This window comes from Passer domesticus, chromosome 1 (genome assembly GCF_036417665.1).
Source record: "Passer domesticus isolate bPasDom1 chromosome 1, bPasDom1.hap1, whole genome shotgun sequence".
In the NCBI taxonomy this organism is placed as follows: domain Eukaryota; kingdom Metazoa; phylum Chordata; class Aves; order Passeriformes; family Passeridae; genus Passer; species Passer domesticus.
This window is the reverse complement of record NC_087474.1, coordinates 134,458,353-134,479,695: the sequence shown is the minus strand read 5'-3', so window position 1 is coordinate 134,479,695 and position 21,343 is coordinate 134,458,353. Positions and strand designations below refer to the sequence as shown.

Here is a 21,343-nt window from a genome sequence, read left to right as displayed (position 1 = left end):
GGGCTGCACCGGCACACGCGAGCCCTGTTCCAGGCAACGTGTGCACCATAACACACTCCGCACCTGGAACCACAGCCCTCCTGGTCTCAAGAAACACAAACATTTCTTGATTCCATACTCACATTGATTGAAACAGATCATTCTCCAGTTGGGAAATGAAAACAAAGTCTAATAATGGAACTGATTTTAAATTGTCACGATTATTGCACGACATGCATGCCTTGCAACTGATAAGGTCAGTGTTCACATTTTGTTTATATTTTAATTAAATTTATTTTAGTAAGTTATGTTTTTCAGTCATGCTGGATTGAAAATTATCCTTGTGATTAGGTAAATTCGGTGCAGCTTTCACCTGCATCATGTCTTTATTATTTTACCATTTTGAATGTAAAAATAATTTAAACACTTATTAAAAAGCTCTAAGGAAGCTATGTAAGCATAAAGAGGGAAACAATGCCAGAGTCATCTGCAAGAAAAACAAATGTTCCAAGCACGACTAACATATGCATGTTCCCAAGTGCTGTAATAGGAAATTCCTGAGCCAAGAGCAGGGAATAGAAAGAACTCATGTTTAAAACGTTAACAACTCCCTATGATGAAATCAGAAAGTTTCAGATTATGATTTTAGAGTTAAAACTCAGAGGAGATATTAAGAAATTGAATCAGGGCAAGAACAAGTTCTTTTAACTTCCTGGTGCATTCCAGGTATTCAATTACTTCACCCAAAGTGTAGCTTGGTCAAATAATAAACAAAGAAAAAAAGAAGTGCCCCAGGAAACACTTGATCAACCTGCGAGAAAAGCACTCTGAAATGGTGCATGTTTTCTGCACCAATGGTATCCATGAAAGTACTATTGAACAGCTTTCCAGGTGAGCATTTCCCTATCATACTGTGGAGTATATAGAGCACAAAAGTAAGAAATAATTCTTCTGCCTTTGAAAACTGATGGAGTTTCTTCTTACACCCTGCTAACCATTACCAATATTAATTTTTGTATATTATGAACCAATGGCACAGATTCCAAGCAAACAGTCCTTAACAGCTCTTTCCTACCTTAGGTGAGAATACCACAGTGCAGACACCCCATTATTGCTGATGGTGTTTCCATGGGTCAGGTGTGGGAACTCCATGCAGGGAGTCAGAGCTGAGGCAGGTGTCTGCTTTCAGTCCCCTCCACAAATTTTACTCTTTTCTAAGGGTAAATCTCTAGGCAATTCCCAGCCCTACACACTTCCCCCTGTGCAGAGTGGGGAGTGTTTTCCTAGGCTCTTGCAGTGTCTTATTCAGTTGTTGGACTGCCTTTTAAAATTTTTTCTTTGCTACTGCTACTTCCATTTTTAAAACGGAGTTTGTTCCCAGATTTCAATGTTGTGCTTTGTTAAAGACTAGTCACTGATCATTAGGATGTTGTTTTCACTGCCATGGCCTCTGCTTTTAATTTGTGCCCATGTTTTCAAGGCTTTGTCATCCCTTAAGAAGCTGCACCTCATAACAAGAAGCAGCTGGTATCAAGCTCTGGTTCACACAGCAAGCTTTCATTAACAAATGGATAACAAAACCAGCAAGCCTCACAGAGTTACCCAAAGGCCAGGGCTTTTTACTAGCACTAAAAAAAGTACTTTTAAAGGGCTGCTGGGCACGAAAATGCACCTTTAGTTGCACTGTGCCAATGTGCTAAAGCCTGGGTTCTGAACAACTGATGGTAAAGTCGGCTTAGGAAGTGCTATGGTCACTGGAGCAACAGGACTCTGCTGCAGCTACTGCGAGGTGCAAGGGGAGAGGAAACAGCCCCACCTGGTGTACCAGCGTGTCCCCGTGCTTTTACTGCTCACGGCTCCCTTTACTTCAGCAGCATGAAAATGCTTCAGAGGATGGGGTAGTTCAGTACCAGTTTAGGATCTTCTGAGAACAAGCAAATGAAGTCAACACCTGAGTACTGTGGAGATGGTAAAGCCTCCACCATGAAATACATATATTAATATAAGGGTTATGTTTTGCTTCCATAAGAAGCTCTACGTTATTATCTCCTTTATTTCAAAAGCCTGGTAGGGAACCTATTGCTGTGGAGAAAACCAAACTACTCTGCCAAAAAAGCCACTCTAAGTTGCAGGAGTTGCACATTCTCCAGCAGTGGCAGATTAAACCTGTTTTCAGGTACAAGAAAGATGGAGAGTCTATTTACAAGGGCATGTTGTGACAGGACAAGGGAGAATGGTTTTAAATTGAAAGACAGTAGGTTTAGATTAGCTGATAAGAAAAAAATTCCTTACTGAGGGTGGTGAGGCAGTGGAACAGGTTGTCCAAAAAGGTTGTGAATGCCCCATCTCTGGAAGTATTCAAGGCCAGGTAGGATGGGGCTCTTGAGCAACCTTGTCTAGTGGAAGGTGTCCCTGCCCATGACAGGGATGTCAGAACTGGATTATCTTTAAGGTCCCTTTCAAAACAAGCCCTTCCGTGAGTCAACACTCCTGGTTCCCTCATTACAAGAATCTTTATCTGACTGAAACAAAGCTTCAGGCTTTTGGCTTAGAACTTTCCAACTTCCTTTTCTCTTACTAAACATGCTAATTCCTAATTTCATATGATATTTTTCATCTATACATGTTTTGACCTATTTTGAGAGAAGCTAAAAATAAACAAAGGTTAGAAATAACTGTTTATTATGAAAATAACATAAAAACATTTGTCTGCTCCCTGAACTATCAAAATATACAACAAAGACTTAATTCTCTAGAAAACAAGGAAAAGTGCGTTGTAGTGGATGAAACTGCTTGTGTAATATACATTTTTAGTATAAATATTAATAATCTTCAAAGTCTTGCTGAATATCATTCAATGCATTTGTAAGTCGTCGTATTTTATTTTCCATGGCTTTTTTATTGTTTGCCATTTCTTGCAGAAGCTCCCGCATTTCTTCTTCAACAGAGTAGACCTGAAAGAGCGCACAGAGATGAAGTCAAATTCTTGCTTTTCTTAATACACTTCAACCCATATAATCTTGGCAATTTTTAACACTGATAAGCAATGAAAGAGTTATATGCTTATGTTTGAATTTGCAATGCATTACTCTTGATACGGGATTCAGAAGCAGAATTTTTTCTTTAAAAAATGTATTAATCTGCTAGGAGGTAGGAAGTGCTGTAACAATACAGGAAACTTATTAAGGAAAAAAAGCACCAGTTGTCATGTTAAGGAAGAATGCAGTAGATGACAGAAACAGTAATAGTTAAGGTTGGCATAGGTGAGTTAAATGGATTATCTGGCATAGTCATCATTACTCTTGCCTGTATAGATAAGGAAATGTTTAGTTATTGATTCAGAATAGCTGCATAGCATGGAGCTTTACTTTGCTTGAATAGAAAACATTAGAATAGCACAAATCTAGAGATTTTCTTGCTGTACAAAGATTGCGTACTAAGCCAGGACTGTTTCCATCCAGTCAGCCTGATAGATTCAAACAGACTTCCAAGCACCACACTTGTAGCAGCTGTAGAATAAAAACACAAATACAATAAATGTATAAATTGAGTATTAAAATTACTTTTTCATTTGCTGCTTCAATTTGTTTTTCCTTTTCATTTTCCAGCTGCAAGAGTTCTTCCTGATGTGCTGCCAACACTGACTCAAGTTGCTTTCTGAAGGCATTATCCATTTTATGAAGCTTTTCCACAGCAATCCTAAAAAAATTATTGAAAAAAAATCACTATCCTGCAAACAACTGAAGTATTTTGCTTTGTCCAGTTCTGCCTTTGATAAGATTTTAATAACTTAAGCATGAAGACAATTATATATTGGCATCAGAAGTGTCCTGTTTGTTCAAGTATAATTTCTAGCTTTATGCACCGTGTTTAGGACCTCTGGCATTCTCTAAGGAGAGGTATTTAATCGCTAGCAAAGGATATGAAGATTAGGGCTGTTACTGTCAACATGGACAAGAACTCTACCTATTTTCAAGCAGCTCCTTATGCTTTTGAGTCCCAAGAAGTGAATGAAATGTGTGATCCTGTGAACAGCCTGTGAGCCTGTGTCTCACAGAAACAGAAAAGTGTCTCCTTCACCATAAAGAAGCATTTCTTTAACTGCAAGCAAATTCTGCTTATAAGGGATAATTCTTAAATATACAGGAACAAAATGCAAGGCAATTTTACATAATAATTAACAACAAAATTCTGAAACAAACCAGAATTATTTAGAATAAAAATTTCAGTTTCACTATTGATCTTCTGACAGTTTCAAACCCCAATCCTATTGACTATTTGAGGTGGTTTGTTTTGCTTGGCTTTTTTGTTATTAATGTTTGTTTTTGATTTGTTGTGGTTCTGTTTTTTTATTCTCATGCAGTCTTATTAACTAGCTGTTATTTTATCAAGAATAGTTGGGAGGAAGGCAGAAAAACATGAGAAGGGGAACAAAGAATAAAGTAAAAATCATCAGTTTAGTAAACTTCTCCATCATTCCAGAAGCATATGAAATAATTGTTCAGAGTACCTGTTTCTGTATCATCTCATACTTAACTATTAATTGATTGAAGAAATTGACAGTGCAAGAGGAACAAGAAAATAAATCTTGCTATTTGTATGGGAAAAGAATGACAGGTAATTTAGAAACCGTCTGTCACAGACTGAAACAGTAATTAACAGACACCAAGTTGGGCAGGAGTGTTGATCTGCTGGAGGACAGGAAGGCTCTACAGAAGGGATTAGGACAGGTTGGATTGATGGGATGAGGCCAATTGTATGAGGTTACTTTCAAAGAAAATGGAAATAAAGAAGTTCAGATGCTGAATGCTGTAACTGAATGCCAATTCCATGAAGTAAGTCACTTTTCCAGCAAGAATTCCTTCTAGGCCCAGTTTGTAACTGGGCTCACCAAGTAGTTAAAAAGGTGTTACACATTATTTCACCACATAATTGAGCATTTCTGCACAGTTATTGATAGTGCAACTCTCCAGTAATTGAACAGTCACAAAATAAACTATTACAAGTATTCACCTTTGAGTTTGAAGACTTTTATTTCTCTCTTCAATCAGCTTCTTCTCTTTGAAATCAAAGTTCTCCTTCATTTGTTTAACCTGCACCTCCAGCTGGCTTAATAGCTCTCCTTTACCTTGCCACCTCTTTTTCAGTGCACTGTAAAAAAAATGCACATATTTACAATGAATATAAATACCACTTCTTAGGAAGGCAGAAAAGTTTCTCAAGTTTTTCCTCATTTCTGTGGGTTTTCATAGCAAGCAAGAATAACTTCAGAGCAGTGTTGCATACAATGATCCCAAAGAATTATTGTGATTTGTATGTATCACCTGTGTGCATTCTTAATGTCATCAAGTTCCACTTCTTTTTCTTCTAGCAGTTGCTTTAATTCCTCTTTTCTTTCATTTTGCCTTTCTAATTTTTTCATTAGCTTTTCACATTCAGTAGCTTTTTCATCCAACTGTATTTGAAGCAATTTCTGAGATTCCCGATTTTCTTCATGGTGTTTTTTGATTTGTTTATCTTTTTCTTGTAAGCCCTTTAGAAGATAAATACTTCAGAACACACAAACTCCCTTAACTTTATTGTTACCCCTTAAGAGTATGTGTTTAGTCTATGATGGAATAAAGCAGAGAACATAAAAGTTTACTCTTCTGAATGTATGAAGAACACTTAATAAAGTGATATTCAGAATCTTCATCTGACAGAAGTCTGAATTTAAAAAAAAGTCATTAAAACATAAATCTGAAGTTGAAAGCAAGATAAGAATAAAGTTATTTTGAACTCTTATTCTACATAAGAGTTGAATAAACAACTTATATGTAAGTCACTGAGCTCACAATCTGTGTAACAATAACTTATGCATCTAACTTTGACTGATGTAACACTATAAAACTTTGATTATTTATTAAGCTAAGCGTTCAAGTCTCTAAATGAGACAAATGGAATTATTGGGACAAAACATATTACTTCTGCTGCCAAAATGCTATTTTACACGAACAAAATAAATAAAAAATATTTATGCTGTAAAACAAATGTGAGGCAAACTGTTAAAAATAATTTTTCCTTTTAAACACTTGAGAAGAATTATGCTATCTTGGTTTCATCTCTCTCAAAATCATTATCATGAATAAAGTGAAGCAAGACAAAGAGAAGAAAGTCTGTACATAAATATGGTTCAATGAGCTGTTCAAAGTAGTATCACTGTGCATGTATTTAATAAAAAGCCCCCTTCTGCTCTCAGTGAAATGAATTGCCATGGAAAGCCTGACTGTGATTTGTGAGTCTGAAAACTGGAAGTGCAGACCCAGCTTTTATCAAAGGGTTTGTGACAGCTAAAATGAAAACTTGCAGTGAAAGTTAAGCACACAAACTGTCAGATATGGCACTTACTTCTTTTAGTTTCCTAATTGTTTCTGTCTGATCATCCACTATTTTGTTTTTAATTTTTATGGTATCACTGTCCTGTTCCTTCTGCTTTTTTAACATGTCAATCTCATTTGTTAAAACTTCAATTTTTGCCTCCAGTTTCCCCCGATCTTGTGCAAGATGAGCTCCTGGACAAAACAGGATACCGATTTCAAGATGTGGAATGTTGGGAGATTGGGCTGGGGGAGGTAAAGGTAAGAACCTTACAAACCAAAGGTTTGACTGTTTTGCCCACAGGAAACACTGTAGGGATTTAATCTGTGGGTAGGTAACACTTCAGAGGAAATGCAGACCTGAAGGTCTCTGTTTCATCCTTTATGACAATTTCTCGGAAAAATAGTTGACAATAATTCTTATAGACCCCTGAAGACCACAAGGTGGTGCTGAATCACAGGAATAGAGAAAAATGCACAAACATTTTTCTTCCAGCATTTAACACACTTTTAAGATATATACTGAAATTTCCATATTAGATTTCCCTGCTAGACAAGAAGCATTACATAACATTATTTATAGATCCTTGTTTTTCTAGTTTCACATTTAAAAGTTCTTTGTACAATTTCATGGCATTTTCACATCTTCAGGAAACAGGTAAACTGTATTCACAGCTGATTCCCACAACTGCTGTTACAGATCCTGTATCAGCCCATGTGCCACAGAACATTTATTTTTGCATATCATCTTTACAACTGGATAAGATCAGGAAGGCATCCAAGGACCTTGTCATGATTAAAATCTATTGGAGCGTGTATTTGAAATATAAGATATTGAACACTATTTTTTTTTCTGCCAAAGAAAAAAAACCCACTGGTTTACCCTGTTCTGCCAACTCCTGCCCCCATATTTTTCTTTCCATTTTTAATCCATCAATCACAGATTCCTGGGCTGTCAGCTGGGAAATAAGTTTTACATTTTCTTTTTTTAGAAGTTCCACTTGAATAGCCTTTTGTTTGTCCTCCTCAATCACAGTTTCAAGTTCTCCAGTTCGACACTGTACAAACAAACATTGGGAAAAGACAGTAAGATCCTTTCAAACAATATGCAAAATTTCAAATCAATATTAAGGGGTAAGGAAAGTAATCCTTATATACACCAAATCAAGTCAAATGAGAAATATTCTGCTTGCATTCAGGGCTCTATCTGCATCTCATTCCAGTTGTGAAATACAAATGTTTCCTTCAAATGGACATACTTCAATTCCAGAAAACTGTACATACCCACTCTAAAGTATTAATGTAATCATAAAAACCTCTTTAGAATTATAAATGCACAAGTCAAGAGAAGCGAAAGATAAAGATATTAAAAACTGAATCAGAAGACAGAAGCTGGGACGTACTTTCACTTCCAATGATAAATATATATTTTCAGTTATCCAAGCTACATTTTGTTTTACAGATTACAGCTATTTAATATAGGTATTTTTCAATTTTGTTCTTAAAAGCATCACTGACTGACAGAATACTATTCTGTATAACAACAAAATGTTTGGGCACCCTAACAACAACAACACGTAGAGGGGAGATTAGAAATAGCTATGCAGGGGTTGTATTCCACCCACGTTTTAGCACAAAGCTGGACTGGTCACACAACCATTTAAAAGTTATGTCCTTTAAAAAAATTACTTACAAATATTAAATTAGTACCAGAATGTGTTGCCTCAAAGCAACTGTGCCCACAGTACTTAAGATTAAAATCTGACACGCAGTAGATAATGAATAATACTTCTAATATTATACAACTGGGAGATACTGAGCTGCTAATAACTACACTGCATTATTTGTTCAATTGTAGTTCTACTTTGTATAAGTGACCAGCGCAGAGGCATGCTCCATTTCTTTGAATTTATATGGGGTCAGAGCTATTAATGTAGTTTTGATGGACCAACAGGTATATAAAAACTGCTACTGGTCACTGTGCAAGGAGTGCACTTTCCAAAACATGAGTGAGTCGACATTTTTCTATGGGGAGTAGTGTTTGTGAGAAATAGAAGTGCAAGATGCAGGAATAAAGGCTGATGTGCACTACTGGGTTTTAGTGCAATAGGAAACCTGTGTCTTTTAGTTAATCAAGCTTGTATGGAAGCATTAAGTTTTATAGATGAAACATCACAAAAAATAATCAATGTAGTTGAAATGTTTTGAAACAAATACCTTTAGGTTTGCTGTAGCTTCTTCGTTGGATTTTGTTAGTTCTGCAATTTTTGCTTTCTGTTCTTCCACTAAATTTGTCAGGTCTTGGATCAGACTTGCCATGTCTTTTTCCCTTTGTTCCAACTCAAACAGGGCTTGTTTGTGTTCAACTAGATCAGCAGAAGCCTTTTCAAACCCCTGTTTTACCTAAAATTTTATAAGACAAGACTTGAAAAATGTTAACATTTGGAAAAAAATATGCATATATAAACATAAACTGACATTTGAATTTCAAGTGAAGACACAGAAATTCATCAAGTCTATAGGAAATTAGTAAATATCTGACACCGGTTTTCTCCTGGTTTGTTCATGAAACTACAACTTGAAAAACTGGTTCACCCAGCTGCATATTTGTAATAAAACCCCAAACCTAACAAAACATAACAAAAAACCCCAAACAAACAAAAAAACCCCCACACACAGAAAAAAAAAGTCATGGGTGGATGGGAAGCAGAGCAGAAAAACCACACTTGGGAGCTAAAAACAGTGCCTTAATTTAATCTCATTGTTAAAACTGACATTGAAATCGCAAAAGAAGGACAAAGTTACTCAAGACTTTTTTTCTTGTAACAGAAAGATTTGAAGGGCAAAATCCCTGTCTTTTCTTTCCCCTCCTCTCCCATCTATTTAAAACTTATTTAAAACAAAGAAAACCAAGTTTAAGGTGAAGAATTTAATACTTTATTTAACATATAAAAATGTAAATACTAGCCACAGAAATAAATTCTTGAGTAATTTAGCAAGCAAGTTTTGAATTTGAGTTGCAAAATATATATCCAAAATTAAATTTTGAAAATTTACACAATAAAGAACTATATTACTAAATACACTTGTATATATATATTTAACGATAACCTTATCAAAATACAAACACAAACAGGTTTTACTGTAATTCAGTATATTCTAATTGAAGGTCAACATATTTTAACAGAAATGAATAACATCAGACAAAAGGGGTTTTTAAAATTTCTTTTGATTAAGTTCTACATATGAACAAAAATGTTGGAGGTTTTGAATGCTGACTTGGCATTTGCTGTCCTTGTTCTAATCACTGATATTTCAAACCTTTCTACCAGTATTCTTGCATAAATCCTTGGAGCAAAGATCATAGGGATAAAAAAACCAATCAAACAAAACACCAAAAAAACACACCCAGAATATCCACCCAAACCCAACACATTTAAAAGAACTATAACCCCACCTAGTGTGAGATGAAATGTTCTCTTAGTCTTACCTCTTTAAACCTTTTAGCTTCGATAGTTAAAGCTAAACGAAATTCATCTTCTAGCTCTCTGTACTTCTGGTTTGACATGTGAATTTTCTCCTGCAATTCTCTAACATGCTGTTCATGCCTCTGCTCTTCTTTAGCCACTGCTTTTGCCAAAGCATCTTGAAATTCAGGTCCATTTAAAGCAACTCGGGTTCCAAGTTCTTTCCTAAAATTACCAAGCATATACCTGGGACATGAACTGCACGATCTCACAATGCTGTTTTAATTCATTTTCTTGGTCTTACTGAACAAGGATAATGAATTACATAATAAATGGGGTAAATTCCTTCATCTTACAGAGACAGCCTTCAGTCTTCTCTGACAATGGCCCTAGCATGAGGAAAATTCTGTTGACTACTGTCAAAAACACCCAAAGGAATATGCTTACTTTAGAATTCAAACATTTGTAGAAATTATTCAATTGTGCTTTTGCTGTGATTTAGCACTTGTTTGCTTTGCTGTTAACAAACATCTGGAAGTGACATTAGAATCAGAGAAAAGCCCTGTACAGCCAGACACCCTCTTCTGCAGTCAGTTATTCCTCTCACCCTCACCCAACAACTGCTGCTATTCACTCAGACCCAAAACCTGAAAAGCAGCAGCAACATGGACCTAAAAGGACAATGTTGAAGCCTCAAGTACAGTTTCACGTCATGTAGCCTCAAGTATTCTCCAAAAAAGAGAAATTTTCAAAGAGGAAAGCAGCCAGGCAAGTAACTCACACTCCACCCAACAAGCAAGGTTCTGCAGAGGCTGCAGAACGCTTTGTTATTGTAGCATATGCAGCTCTTCAGTTCAAATACAATTCAAATACAATTTTATTTTTGTCTGATTATTCCTGGATTACAGATCAAGTATTTAAAATAAAAAATTTGGCCATATTATAAGAAAGAGACCTTTCACATGAAAGGTTAAGCTGCCTACATGAACTTATGAATCAGGAATGTACAAGATATTCCTAAATGAGTAAGAAAATATGTAGGAAGACATCTACATTTTTACAAAAAACATCTCTCCCACTAATCAAAAAAATCCAAAACAAACCAAACCTGAACAAAAGCACATCCATACTTTAGAACACATTTAAACAAAACACGTTGGCAACACAAGCATCTCTGTTAACTTGTGAAAAGAAAACAATGACCCCATACCTTTGCTCTTGCTCTCTTAATACAAGAAGCTCATGTAGTTGTTTTACCTTCTCCTTCTGTTGTCGGACAGATATTCGAAGTAACTGTACTTCTCTTTCATTTGCTGATGCTTTAAGCTCTGCTTCTTGCACCTGTTTCATCTGTGTCATAAAGAGCAAGATTTTCTTAAAACTGTAATCAAATCCTCATTTTTTATAGTAGAACACAAATGAACAGGTGCTTTCTAAGAGTTTTTTGTTTGGGGTTTATTGTTTGGTTTTGTTTTTTTTTTCTTAATGTATTTTAACACTTGAAGAAATTTAAGACAAGATGTTTAAAATAAAGTCTTAAATTCCTACAACTCAAAAAGCAGCCTTGATAAAGAACCAAGGGCATTTCCTTAATTTGTAAAAAGCTTCAAGGTGTCCTCCAGAAGTGGAAGAAGTGCATTGGTAGAATGATATCCTCAATTAGAAACTCTTTTATTGTAATACTTGTATTAGATTCAAACAAAACATTTTTAGATGTATTCAACATTAACTTCATTTTGTTAACACTTTGCTTTATAAAAATCTCCACCTTTCTGATTTGTACAGTTTAGAGTTGCTGAACAGAGCTGCTTTCTAATGATTTTACAAAAAATGTAGAATCAGTATAAACACCAGATGGCATACTCCACTTTTTCCATTTGAGCTTTTATGAGTAATTCCATTTTATAGACTTAAGCCCTTTAAATAGAAAACTCTTTTTTGAAGAAAAGAGATATGAAAAGAGTTATAAAAAAGGTTGTGATTATTCATTAAGTGGTAATTCAAAATCAGAACACTTGAGAAGGCTAAGTTTTTATGTTCTACATGTTAAGCCTTTTCATGAATAGTTTAATGAGTAACTTTTGGACACATCACACTGAATTCCTTCCTTGTGGAAGAAGAGAAGCAATTCTCTCCTAAATCGAAGCACTTAAAAATGTCAAGGAAGAACACATTTTGACAAAAATGTCAAGGAAGAACAAGGGAATAGGGTACACATTTACATGCATAGTAAACCTACTAATCTTGAATCCCTTCAAGCAGTCATTTAGTAATGCTGACTGAAGGCCTTAAACAGTGGTGGCTACATGGAGTTAACAATAATTAACCACTGAAAGTAATTGCCGGAATGTACAATGAGAAACCTCTATGAAATATTCTAGAATTTATTAATCTTGGAATTTATAAAACAGGCCAAAGGTATAGTAAATCTGAACATGCAAAAAGAGGATTTCGTTTTGAGAGCAAAATGATTATTCTTTGAAACATGATTATTAAGGAGTATTTGCTACAGGATTTTAAAGACAGGAACAAAGACCTTCCCTTAATAAAAACAATGTTACTACCACCAAAAGAGATGACTTATTTCTACAAACTCATTGAGGGAAAAATAGAAGCCTTATATATCAGTAAGGTGTTTCCATTCTTATAAGATAGAAAAAAACACACACACATGCAAATCCTACTCTCCTGTTCTCCAAATCACTAAATTTAGTACTTTTCAAACTGACAGGCAGACACCTGACCTAAACTGAAGGTCACCTCTAGATTCCATAATAGCTCCGGGATATGTACAGCTAAGGAAGAAATGGAAGAGCCACTCAAGTACCCAAACAGAAGGACACTCCCAGATTCATTCCTTTCAGGGAACCTAAACAACAAAACTTCCTAGAGCACCACACCATCAGTTCAAAGACTTTTCAGGAAGAATGTGTTAAGAATAATTTTCTCTAAGTTCAGTGACACAGGAATGGACTAACATAGGAATATAAACAAACAAAAGGAGTAGATATTGGAGGACACTGAAAATTCAGCAATTAATTTCTCAGAAAGACATAGTGGCAGTATATGGTCCAGCATCTTGATCTTATATATTTGTATATAAATATAGAGGCTCAACAAAGAGCCTCTGACTACAAAAGCATCATTATCTTCTCCAGCTGCAAAAACAAAATCAAAAAATCCCAAACAAACAAATACAAAACATCACACAAACTAATCAGAATCTTTAATGTTCTCAGCAATTACTGTTTTGTTGTGGTTGCAATTAAAAGCATGTAATTCTTTAGACCAGCGAAACAAACAGAACCACTAGATTTCCATTCCAGTAGTAAGATGTCTATTGATTTTAGCAACTTTAAAAACTTGTCTTTCTCACTCTGTGTTTTCAGAAAATATCAACTCTCAGTGTTAAGTACATAGGACTTGTTCTCCTTTATCTTAAGGCCATCATTTATAATATACATTAATTGACAATTAAAATGCATACCCGTTATTAACTACAGTTATGCAGAAAAAAAGCCCCAAGTTTTATTGTGGAAAACTCAGACTCAGTGTTGGTAAAACCTAGCATTTGTTTGTATTCAGGACTACAGTAGTAATCCTGTTGCCATTGCATTATTTACTCATGAAAAATATTTACCTCTGCTGCTCGCTGCTGCAACCTCTGTGTCTCCATATTGGACAGTGTTTCTTCTAAAGCTCGCATGGCCTTCTGATACTCTGCTTCTTTATTTCTTGCCTGATTTAGCTCATTAGTAAGTCTTTCAGTTTCACCTTTCAACTGTTGGACATCTGCTTGCAGTCTTGCTTTGGCATCTCTCTCTTTCAATATCAATTCCTTTAACCTGAGAATAAACGCAGTGAAGTTGTATTATAAATGTTTTACTTGTAAGTTTCATGGCAAATACATTGAGAAAAAGGCATTAGTAGCTGTTGTAGCAACACATTTGTTTTTTACTGCATTTTACTTTTCATAGCACTGTCATATAAAACTGTTTAAAGGGACATAAACTGTTAAGTCATGTGCAGCATTACTATATGAGATTCATTTAAAAAACCTCAGATGGAGACAACCTCATAGATACATCTTTTAGGAAATGCCATTTAAGTATTACTTTGCTTTACAGGAACATAATAAGCTTCTTATAGAAGACGGTATAAATGTAGATTGGTATAAAATAAAAGTTGAAAGTCAACCTAAAACAAAAAGGGAAAAAAGGGAAATATTCACAGTCAGTCATGGATGGTACTCAGGAAGCACATGGCTTGGTTTTTCCTCAAAGAAAGCAAATGCGGCTTTGATAAATATAAGACAGTTAAGAAAAAGCCAAATGGAGCAGATATCGCCAAAAATAAGGAGATCTTTAAAAAAAAAAAGGTTGCTGCTCAGGACACACAAGGATGGTGACAACCACCTCTCTGAAGATGTGCTAGGCCTGCCCTGCACAATACATTGCCTATGGGCCAACTCCGGCCTGCCAGAAACATTTTTGTTTTAATGTGCTGCACAGAAAAAAGCAAAGAACGCTCTAGGTGTATGTGGAAAGGAAGACTGGGACACAGAAGGCAGAAGTATGATATGCGACAGCTACTAGAGCTTGAACTGAAGGTATAGTTATGATATACATTGGAAAGTAATGGCTAGAAATGGAGGAAAGTGGCATACTGATAATGTTCTATGACAAGAACAGGAAGGAAGTTGCAGAAAGGAATTTTACTAGGTAATACTGAGAGAAATTCTAGCACTACTTCTTGATGCCTTATTTTCCAAGTATATTGTTTAAAGCTGTCCTTGTTTCTTAAGCCTACAAAATGAATTACTGGAAACTAAAAAAACCCAAAACATAACAAACTCTTAGACTATAGCATTATTTCCCTACCTGTCTCTGGTAAATAAAGCCATACTCTGAATATTCTTTTCTTCTTTTGCATGCTTCTGTAGCTCACTGACATGCTCTAATAATTTCTTCTCTGCTTGCTCTGCTTTCCACCTCCTTTCTTTCTCCTGATCCAGTTCTTGAATTAGTGCCTTAGCAAGAATGTGATAAGCATCAACTTACTAGGAAACATTCAAACATAGCCAAAAATGATAATCACTATTTATAATAGAACAATACTTTTCTGTCTTAGTGGAATTGATGGATGACAGAAGAAAATGCAAGCAACCAGGCCAAAAACTGCCATAGAAGTGAAATAAAATACATCCTCTCTCAGCTGGCACTACAAGAACTCCACTACATTTGTTAATATCTACATGCAATTATTTTTGTAACCTCCAGCTTTAGTTTGATCAGGAGACATGTTTAGCTTCAGATGATGATATATGTAACTTGAAATGATACAACACCTACTCGGTATGTTGATTCCTCTATGGGATTTGAATTACATTCTTCTACTTTTTCCATATTGCTCTGTCTTCCAGTTAATATTTCAGCTTTTCTTCCCACTACTTTAAAAGGAGAGTCATTCTGACTGGAGCATGGACACTTTGAGGAACTCTTCTTCTCTTCCCTATATGCAGAGTTTGAAGAATAACAGTGGATTCAGACACTTTTAAATGAAAAAAATTTACAGTTTAGTGCAGCAGCTAAACACTAAACAGTTCAAAACCATTTAGAAAGTAATTTGCAATCAGACCACAGAAACAACTCCATTCAAATATTCAGCTCTAAAAAGACACTTGCAACTAGCAGATGCTACCTAAAACCATCTTATGATCACATAGACACAAATAATTTTAGAAGAGTAACTCTAGAGCTTCAGTGGCTGACTGAACAAATATATTCCAATTTGTATTGTCTTCTACTCATCACTTCTGATATTTACTATACAAATCAAACAGATCACCATGGCATCATCAGCTTCAAAGATATATAATCTTGACCATTACTCTGAGACCATGAATCTTTTAATTACTCAGTTCCATCTGTGGAGAATTCTTTTGCCACCACAATTTAAAATAAAGACGGAAACATAAGCTGTTAGGATCTTGAAAGTTCTTGTTTTGGAATCTTCAGTTCAATTTCCTTCTCCACCTGAAGAAAGAAACAGCTCATGTGGAGAAACAACTGAATGAAGCCTCAGTAGCTACTCATTTTCAGGGTACTATTAACTGACTTGATTTACTCAACCTACCACTTTCAGTGCAATATTTCAAGTTAAAACTATGTTCATGCTGACAATATTCAGTTTAATGAATTTTGGCTTTATATAGTAAGCACTGAGATACCTGTTAGTAATTTTCTTCTTTAGATGACTTGCATGACCTTTTGTAGATAATGCAGTTTTATGGTAAGTGGGGATCTTGCTTCCTTTCATGACCTTTCTGTTCTCTTTTCCACTCTCATTTTCACTCTCAGAAGTCGGATCTGTGTCTCTCTTAGCTTTGAGAGCACTTGGAGCAGCTTCCTGTCTTGAACTATCAGATACCTAAGAAGAGATCAAAGTTTTAGATACAAATTTTAATATTGCTGATTGGCTAACACTTATTTAGGTGCAATTTTAAAAACGTTCACACAAAATAATTTTGACAAAATCTAAACAATTGCTTCCAGTTTTTTACTTTTACAATTCCTTCCCTACTTGCTGAAATATTTTGTTGTTTTAAAGCTAAAGTAAACCCAGGATGCTTGAGATCATATAGTTGTTTCCTTTTGAAATACCTTTAGGTAAAATCCTTAGGCAGTTGGTGAAAAATTTAAAACAAACACAGCACTTACAGCCAAAAAAAGCCTTGCAAACACCAGTACCAAGCAAACCTGACAAGCTTATGTTATCTATGTTAACAACACAAACTATAATACGTGACAAGCATATCAGACCAAGTTGACCTATTAGTGAAATTAATTTTCACCAACTGTACAATCCAGGAACTTTGGTACATTTCATGTTTTATTCTGGTTCAGTTAGTAAATTGATTGGTTTCAGGATAAAAAAAAAAAAAACCAACCATAAAAAAAGAATTCTCTAATATAACATGATCGGATAGCTCTGCTAGTCCCATTCACTATGTTTTTTATTCTGTATGGAATGATTCATGATACAAAGGGAAATCTTCAGTTTTAAAGACTTGTTTTTATTTTATTCCCAGCTTCTCAAAATGATGAAGAACACATTAGCAGAGTCAGCCTATAATACCAGTAGAAATGTTCTAGTCTGGTAAAGCAAAATTTTCATTATCAGAACAGCACACCTTATCTAACAAACAAAACTTGCTGTGCAATCACAGAAAAAAAAATCACCTTTTGTAGTATCTGTAAAATTTGATCTTCTATTTTTCTAATTCTCATCTCATTGTGTATTTTATCAAGCTGGGTTTTCTCGGGTTCAGAAGATGAGACAAGCTCTGTGGAGGAGCTGGTGGCACTTTGCACTGGTACCCTTGAACGCTGCCGAAACTGAGCCAGTGCCTGGTCGATGTGTGGTGTCGCCAGCAGTAAGGGAACATTGTTCTATCAGAAGAAAAGACAACTCTTGTAGCATTAATATGTTGCATGCAATAAAAAAAATGGAATGTGTCAATTTTAAAACTAGTACACACAAACTGTGGTACCTGATCTTGGGTGGAAGGGCACTCAGATGAAACCAAAGAGCCCAAAATGTCTTCTAAACCCTGCAAATCTGAACAATTTTCTTCTGCCAGGTCCACTGGTTCACCAGAAATATTTCTTCCATCTAGAGCTGTTAGCTGGGGCAATGACTGAAGAACAGTTTCTCTATAACCTTGAGAAAAAGACCACAAAATCAACCTTGCAAGAAGATGCCTGGTGTCTTTTAGGTACAACATCATCTTAAATGATTCACTGCAATTTTAACGTAAGAAAAAAATAGTGAGTTACCTACAGTCATCTCATCTTTTCCCACCCAAGACTTGAAACAGACAACATTACAAATTAAATCAACTGGGAAGCTGCCTGCCTAGTCCTGATCTACAAAGGGATTTCCCAGCCACCATCAGCACACTGCAATTGCACAGACAACCCTTCAACACCTGCCTACTGCACCCAAACAACTGTACCAAGCGGAAGGGTAGATGAATGTAATGGAAAAGCAAGTTCTGAAAGGGCTTAGACAACTTCATCCTTTGTCAGTGAATGAAATAAGGCACTATGAAACTGTCAAGCACTGAAGTTAGCATTTTTAATTTATCAGAATTTGGGCTGCTGAACACTGCAGTTTTGGAAGTGCACATAGACATAAATATGAAGGGGTATGTAAATACTTGCAGAAGAAAACTAGTGGCATTTTCTAAGTAATCAGACAACTTTAATAGTCCTGCTACTGTTTCTGTAGTGCCTGAATGTATTTGTAAAATATGATGAGTGCATTTAAAAACATTACTTACAACCTTATTTGGCTTTCCTCAGCAACACCTGGTGTTTCTTTTTAACTATACATACATTACATCTGTATCAATTGTATGCTCATATTATTGCTATTTTGTATGGTCATAATTTCTACTGTCCTACTCTGTGAAATTACCTTTAAACTCTTGCAAAAACATCAATCCTCCACTTCCACCTTCCTGTGAGAGATTTTCCTCTCTTACATACAAAGAAAATTTAAAAACCCGACACCAGTATAAAATGCTACAATTTAACTTGTTTGAACTTAGACATTTTAATGAACTGTAACATATTAATGGCCTGAAAAACCTACCCCCAAACCAGAAGCTCAAAGACAACTGAAAGTGTTGCATCCACATGCATTCTCCAACTTGTCTCCAAGCTGCCTAGTGAAACACCTGACACCTATTTGGATGACAATGCTAATTACTGCAGAGGATCCTAGAGTCTGTCACTGCTAACCAAAGCAGGGGGAAAAGAAGGAAAAGCTAACTGTTACTTTCTCTTGTGATCTCTATTAGTAGCAGACTACCTATTTCCTGTGCCTGCCCTCTGTCTGTAAATTCAGTATCTCCAAATGCATTCTTTGAGTTCTCCACCTTTTCAGCTTATCATATTAATATTTCTGTCCTTCCACTAGACCATGTGGCTCAGAACCTAATCCAACCTGTCCCTGTACACTTCCAGGGATGGGATATCCACAACCACTCTGGGCAACCTGTTCCAGTGCCTCACCACCCTTCACAGTAAAGAATTTTTTCCTAATATCTAATCTAAACCTATTCCAGTTTGAAACCATTCCTCCTTGTCCTGTCCTTACATGCCTTTGGAAAGAGTCTCTCTCCTTCCTTCTTTTAGATTCCTCTCAGGTACTGCAAAGACACAATTAGGTCACCCTGGAGCCTTCTCTTCTCCAGGCTGAACATTCCCAATTCTCTCAGCCTTTCCTCATAGGAGAGGTGCTCCATCCCTCTAATCATGTTGGTGGCCCTCCACTGGACTCACAAATGAAAATGTTGAGCCTTATCAAAGCATACAATTTACAATTTTGAGAATATGCTGTTGGGGAAAAAAGGATTTTTTTAAATGGAAAACGAATTCATTTTGACAGAATTTAGATTTCTGCAAGCTGGCCAGTTTATGAATTTGCAAGCCTCAGAAAATGGCTTACACCTTATAGGAAATCACGGAGGTAATGAGCACAAATTATCTACATAAGATCAGATCCATACCTGCTATGTGACAAACTGGATTGGCTTTTCCGTTTCTTTCCAGCGTGAGGTTTGTCAAACAGTGCAGCCCCTTTGTGCACTGAAGTAAGTGATTCATATTGTTTACACAGTTGCTGTGAAGGTCAATGTGGCTAATCTTATGTCTGGTTCCATGAAGGGATCGAAATCCTGGAAATTTCAGGGAAAAATAACCAAACAACCACAAAGTAATGTTTTCTGCTACAGTCCTATTCTATGGGGTTTAGAACAGACAGCACCTTGTTGAAAAATATTCAGTCAATAATATATCATAACTAGAAATGAGAGAATAACACTTGCTCCATATCCTTGTTTAAATGTTAATTACCTATGCTACTCTACCACAAAGTACAACACTTAAGCTTCTTATGTGAGCTAACTTTAAAGAAACTGATTAATCTCTGACCATTAAAAAGCATGTAAAAATAAACCTTTTCCTTGAAGTTTCATTTTATAACAAAAGCTCATTAACAAAATTGTTACCAATGTTCTTTTAATTTTCCATTACAAGTACTCTTGATTTTGTAGCATGAAATCATAAGAACAACTGACCATTTCAACAGAGATACACAAGAGAACTTCCATACCATATGTAAAGTTGCATTTTTGTTCTATAAAAATGAAAAATATAAATATTTTGGAAGTAAATATGAAATGTTTACTACTTGCTGAACAAGCTTGGCCTCACCAAACACAGAAGAATAAATTTGAGTTCAGAACAATCTTTGGTGCTGAAAACTTTGAAGCTGAGAATAGCAGCAATAGGCACCTGTATTAGAATTATTCAGTGAATTGGCAATGGAAGCACTAGAAATTTTTCAAAATACACTTGGTCACGTTTTTCAAAGTTAAAGTGAGACAAATGCTTTGTATTGTACAGCAAATGGCAACATCACTTACCAGAGAGATCATGTATGCGATTATATGACAAGTTCAGCATAGTTAAATTAAAGAGTTTTTCCAGTCCTAAACAAAATGAAGGGAAAAAATACAAACAGGATTTTCATAAGAATGCTCTGCTTTCATCAAATTCAAAGCTTGCAAAGTGAACCTTTAAAGATCATAACTATGAATTATGACATTAATCTATAATCATATTATAAAAATCAGCTTTTCCTTCTAAATTAAGGCATTTTGTGATGATAAGGCTTATGAAGACTATAAATATTCATCTTCAAATTTACTTTTATAAAATGGTTAGCATATTAACTTGGTATAACCTTAATTATATGCAAACATTCCAAAAGTAAACCTTAAAACGACTCTTAGAAAACCTTTGTAACTTGCTAAATGGACAGAAATAAACATCGCAGACCCTCCACTTTGGTCAGCAGGTTGCAGGACAAGCTCAGGGTGCGCAGCCTAGCCAGGGAACCGAGCCCCTCGATGCGGCGGATCTGGTTCGAAGACAGATCCAAGTGCTGCAGATTCCGGAGGTGGTCGAGCCCTTGGATCCTGGCGATGAGGTTACAGTGGGCGTTGAGCGTGTGCAGGTCCGAGCTCAGGGACACATCCCTCAGGCTGCGGAGAGAGGAGCCCACCGTCAGCCGGCAGCTCGGCCCTACGCCGCGGCCTCCCCTCTCCCCGGCCCGTCCGCACTCACCTCTTAACGCCCTTATCCATGAGGCTGAGCTCGCCGGGGATCCCCGCCATGCCGCCGGGCCCCCGCGCTGACCGCACCTCGCTTCAATGCTCCCTCGTCTCCCAGGGCAGCGCTGCCCGCCTTAGGCCGGGACACGAACGCCTCAGGGCCCCGCTCCCGCCGCGGCCGCGGGAGGCGGCGCTGCCGGAGCCCGCGGGGCAGTGGGGAACGAGCTCCGCGCCTCCACTGCGCTCCCGGCCGCTCTCCTGCCCTCTCCTGCCCCTTCCTGCCCCTTCCCGCCGCGTCCCGCCGCTCTCCGGCCGCTTCCTGCCATGGGCCCAGAAAGGGGCCGGGTTTAGAAACC

The 21,343-nt window shown here is 36.6% G+C and overlaps 1 protein-coding gene and 1 long non-coding RNA gene across 3 annotated transcripts; one reads left to right on the top strand and one right to left on the bottom strand.

Moving 5' to 3' along the window:
* LOC135281595 (uncharacterized) lies at positions 1-15,160 on the top strand. Its single transcript, XR_010348192.1, has 3 exons — positions 1-235; positions 3,588-6,596; positions 14,933-15,160. It is a non-coding gene; the product is annotated as an uncharacterized LOC135281595 (long non-coding RNA).
* On the bottom strand, positions 2,645-21,221 carry LRRCC1 (leucine rich repeat and coiled-coil centrosomal protein 1). 2 transcript variants are annotated; one of them, XM_064390506.1, is made up of 19 exons: positions 21,001-21,221; positions 20,713-20,918; positions 20,298-20,363; positions 19,380-19,547; positions 17,355-17,524; positions 17,044-17,253; positions 16,032-16,231; positions 15,154-15,313; positions 14,683-14,831; positions 13,443-13,647; positions 11,013-11,152; positions 9,826-10,027; positions 8,553-8,738; positions 7,219-7,393; positions 6,367-6,581; positions 5,304-5,512; positions 4,993-5,130; positions 3,543-3,678; positions 2,645-2,933 (listed from the first exon to the last, which is right to left on the bottom strand). In XM_064390506.1, exons 1-19 carry the CDS (start codon positions 21,048-21,050, stop codon positions 2,802-2,804), a joined length of 3,117 nt encoding a protein of 1,038 aa, XP_064246576.1. In that variant the 5' UTR covers positions 21,051-21,221; the 3' UTR covers positions 2,645-2,801. The 2 variants fall into 2 exon arrangements, with proteins under 2 accessions (XP_064246576.1, XP_064246580.1); XM_064390510.1 differs by having other exon boundaries at positions 6,367-6,530.
* Positions 21,222-21,343: the final 122 nt, after the last annotated feature.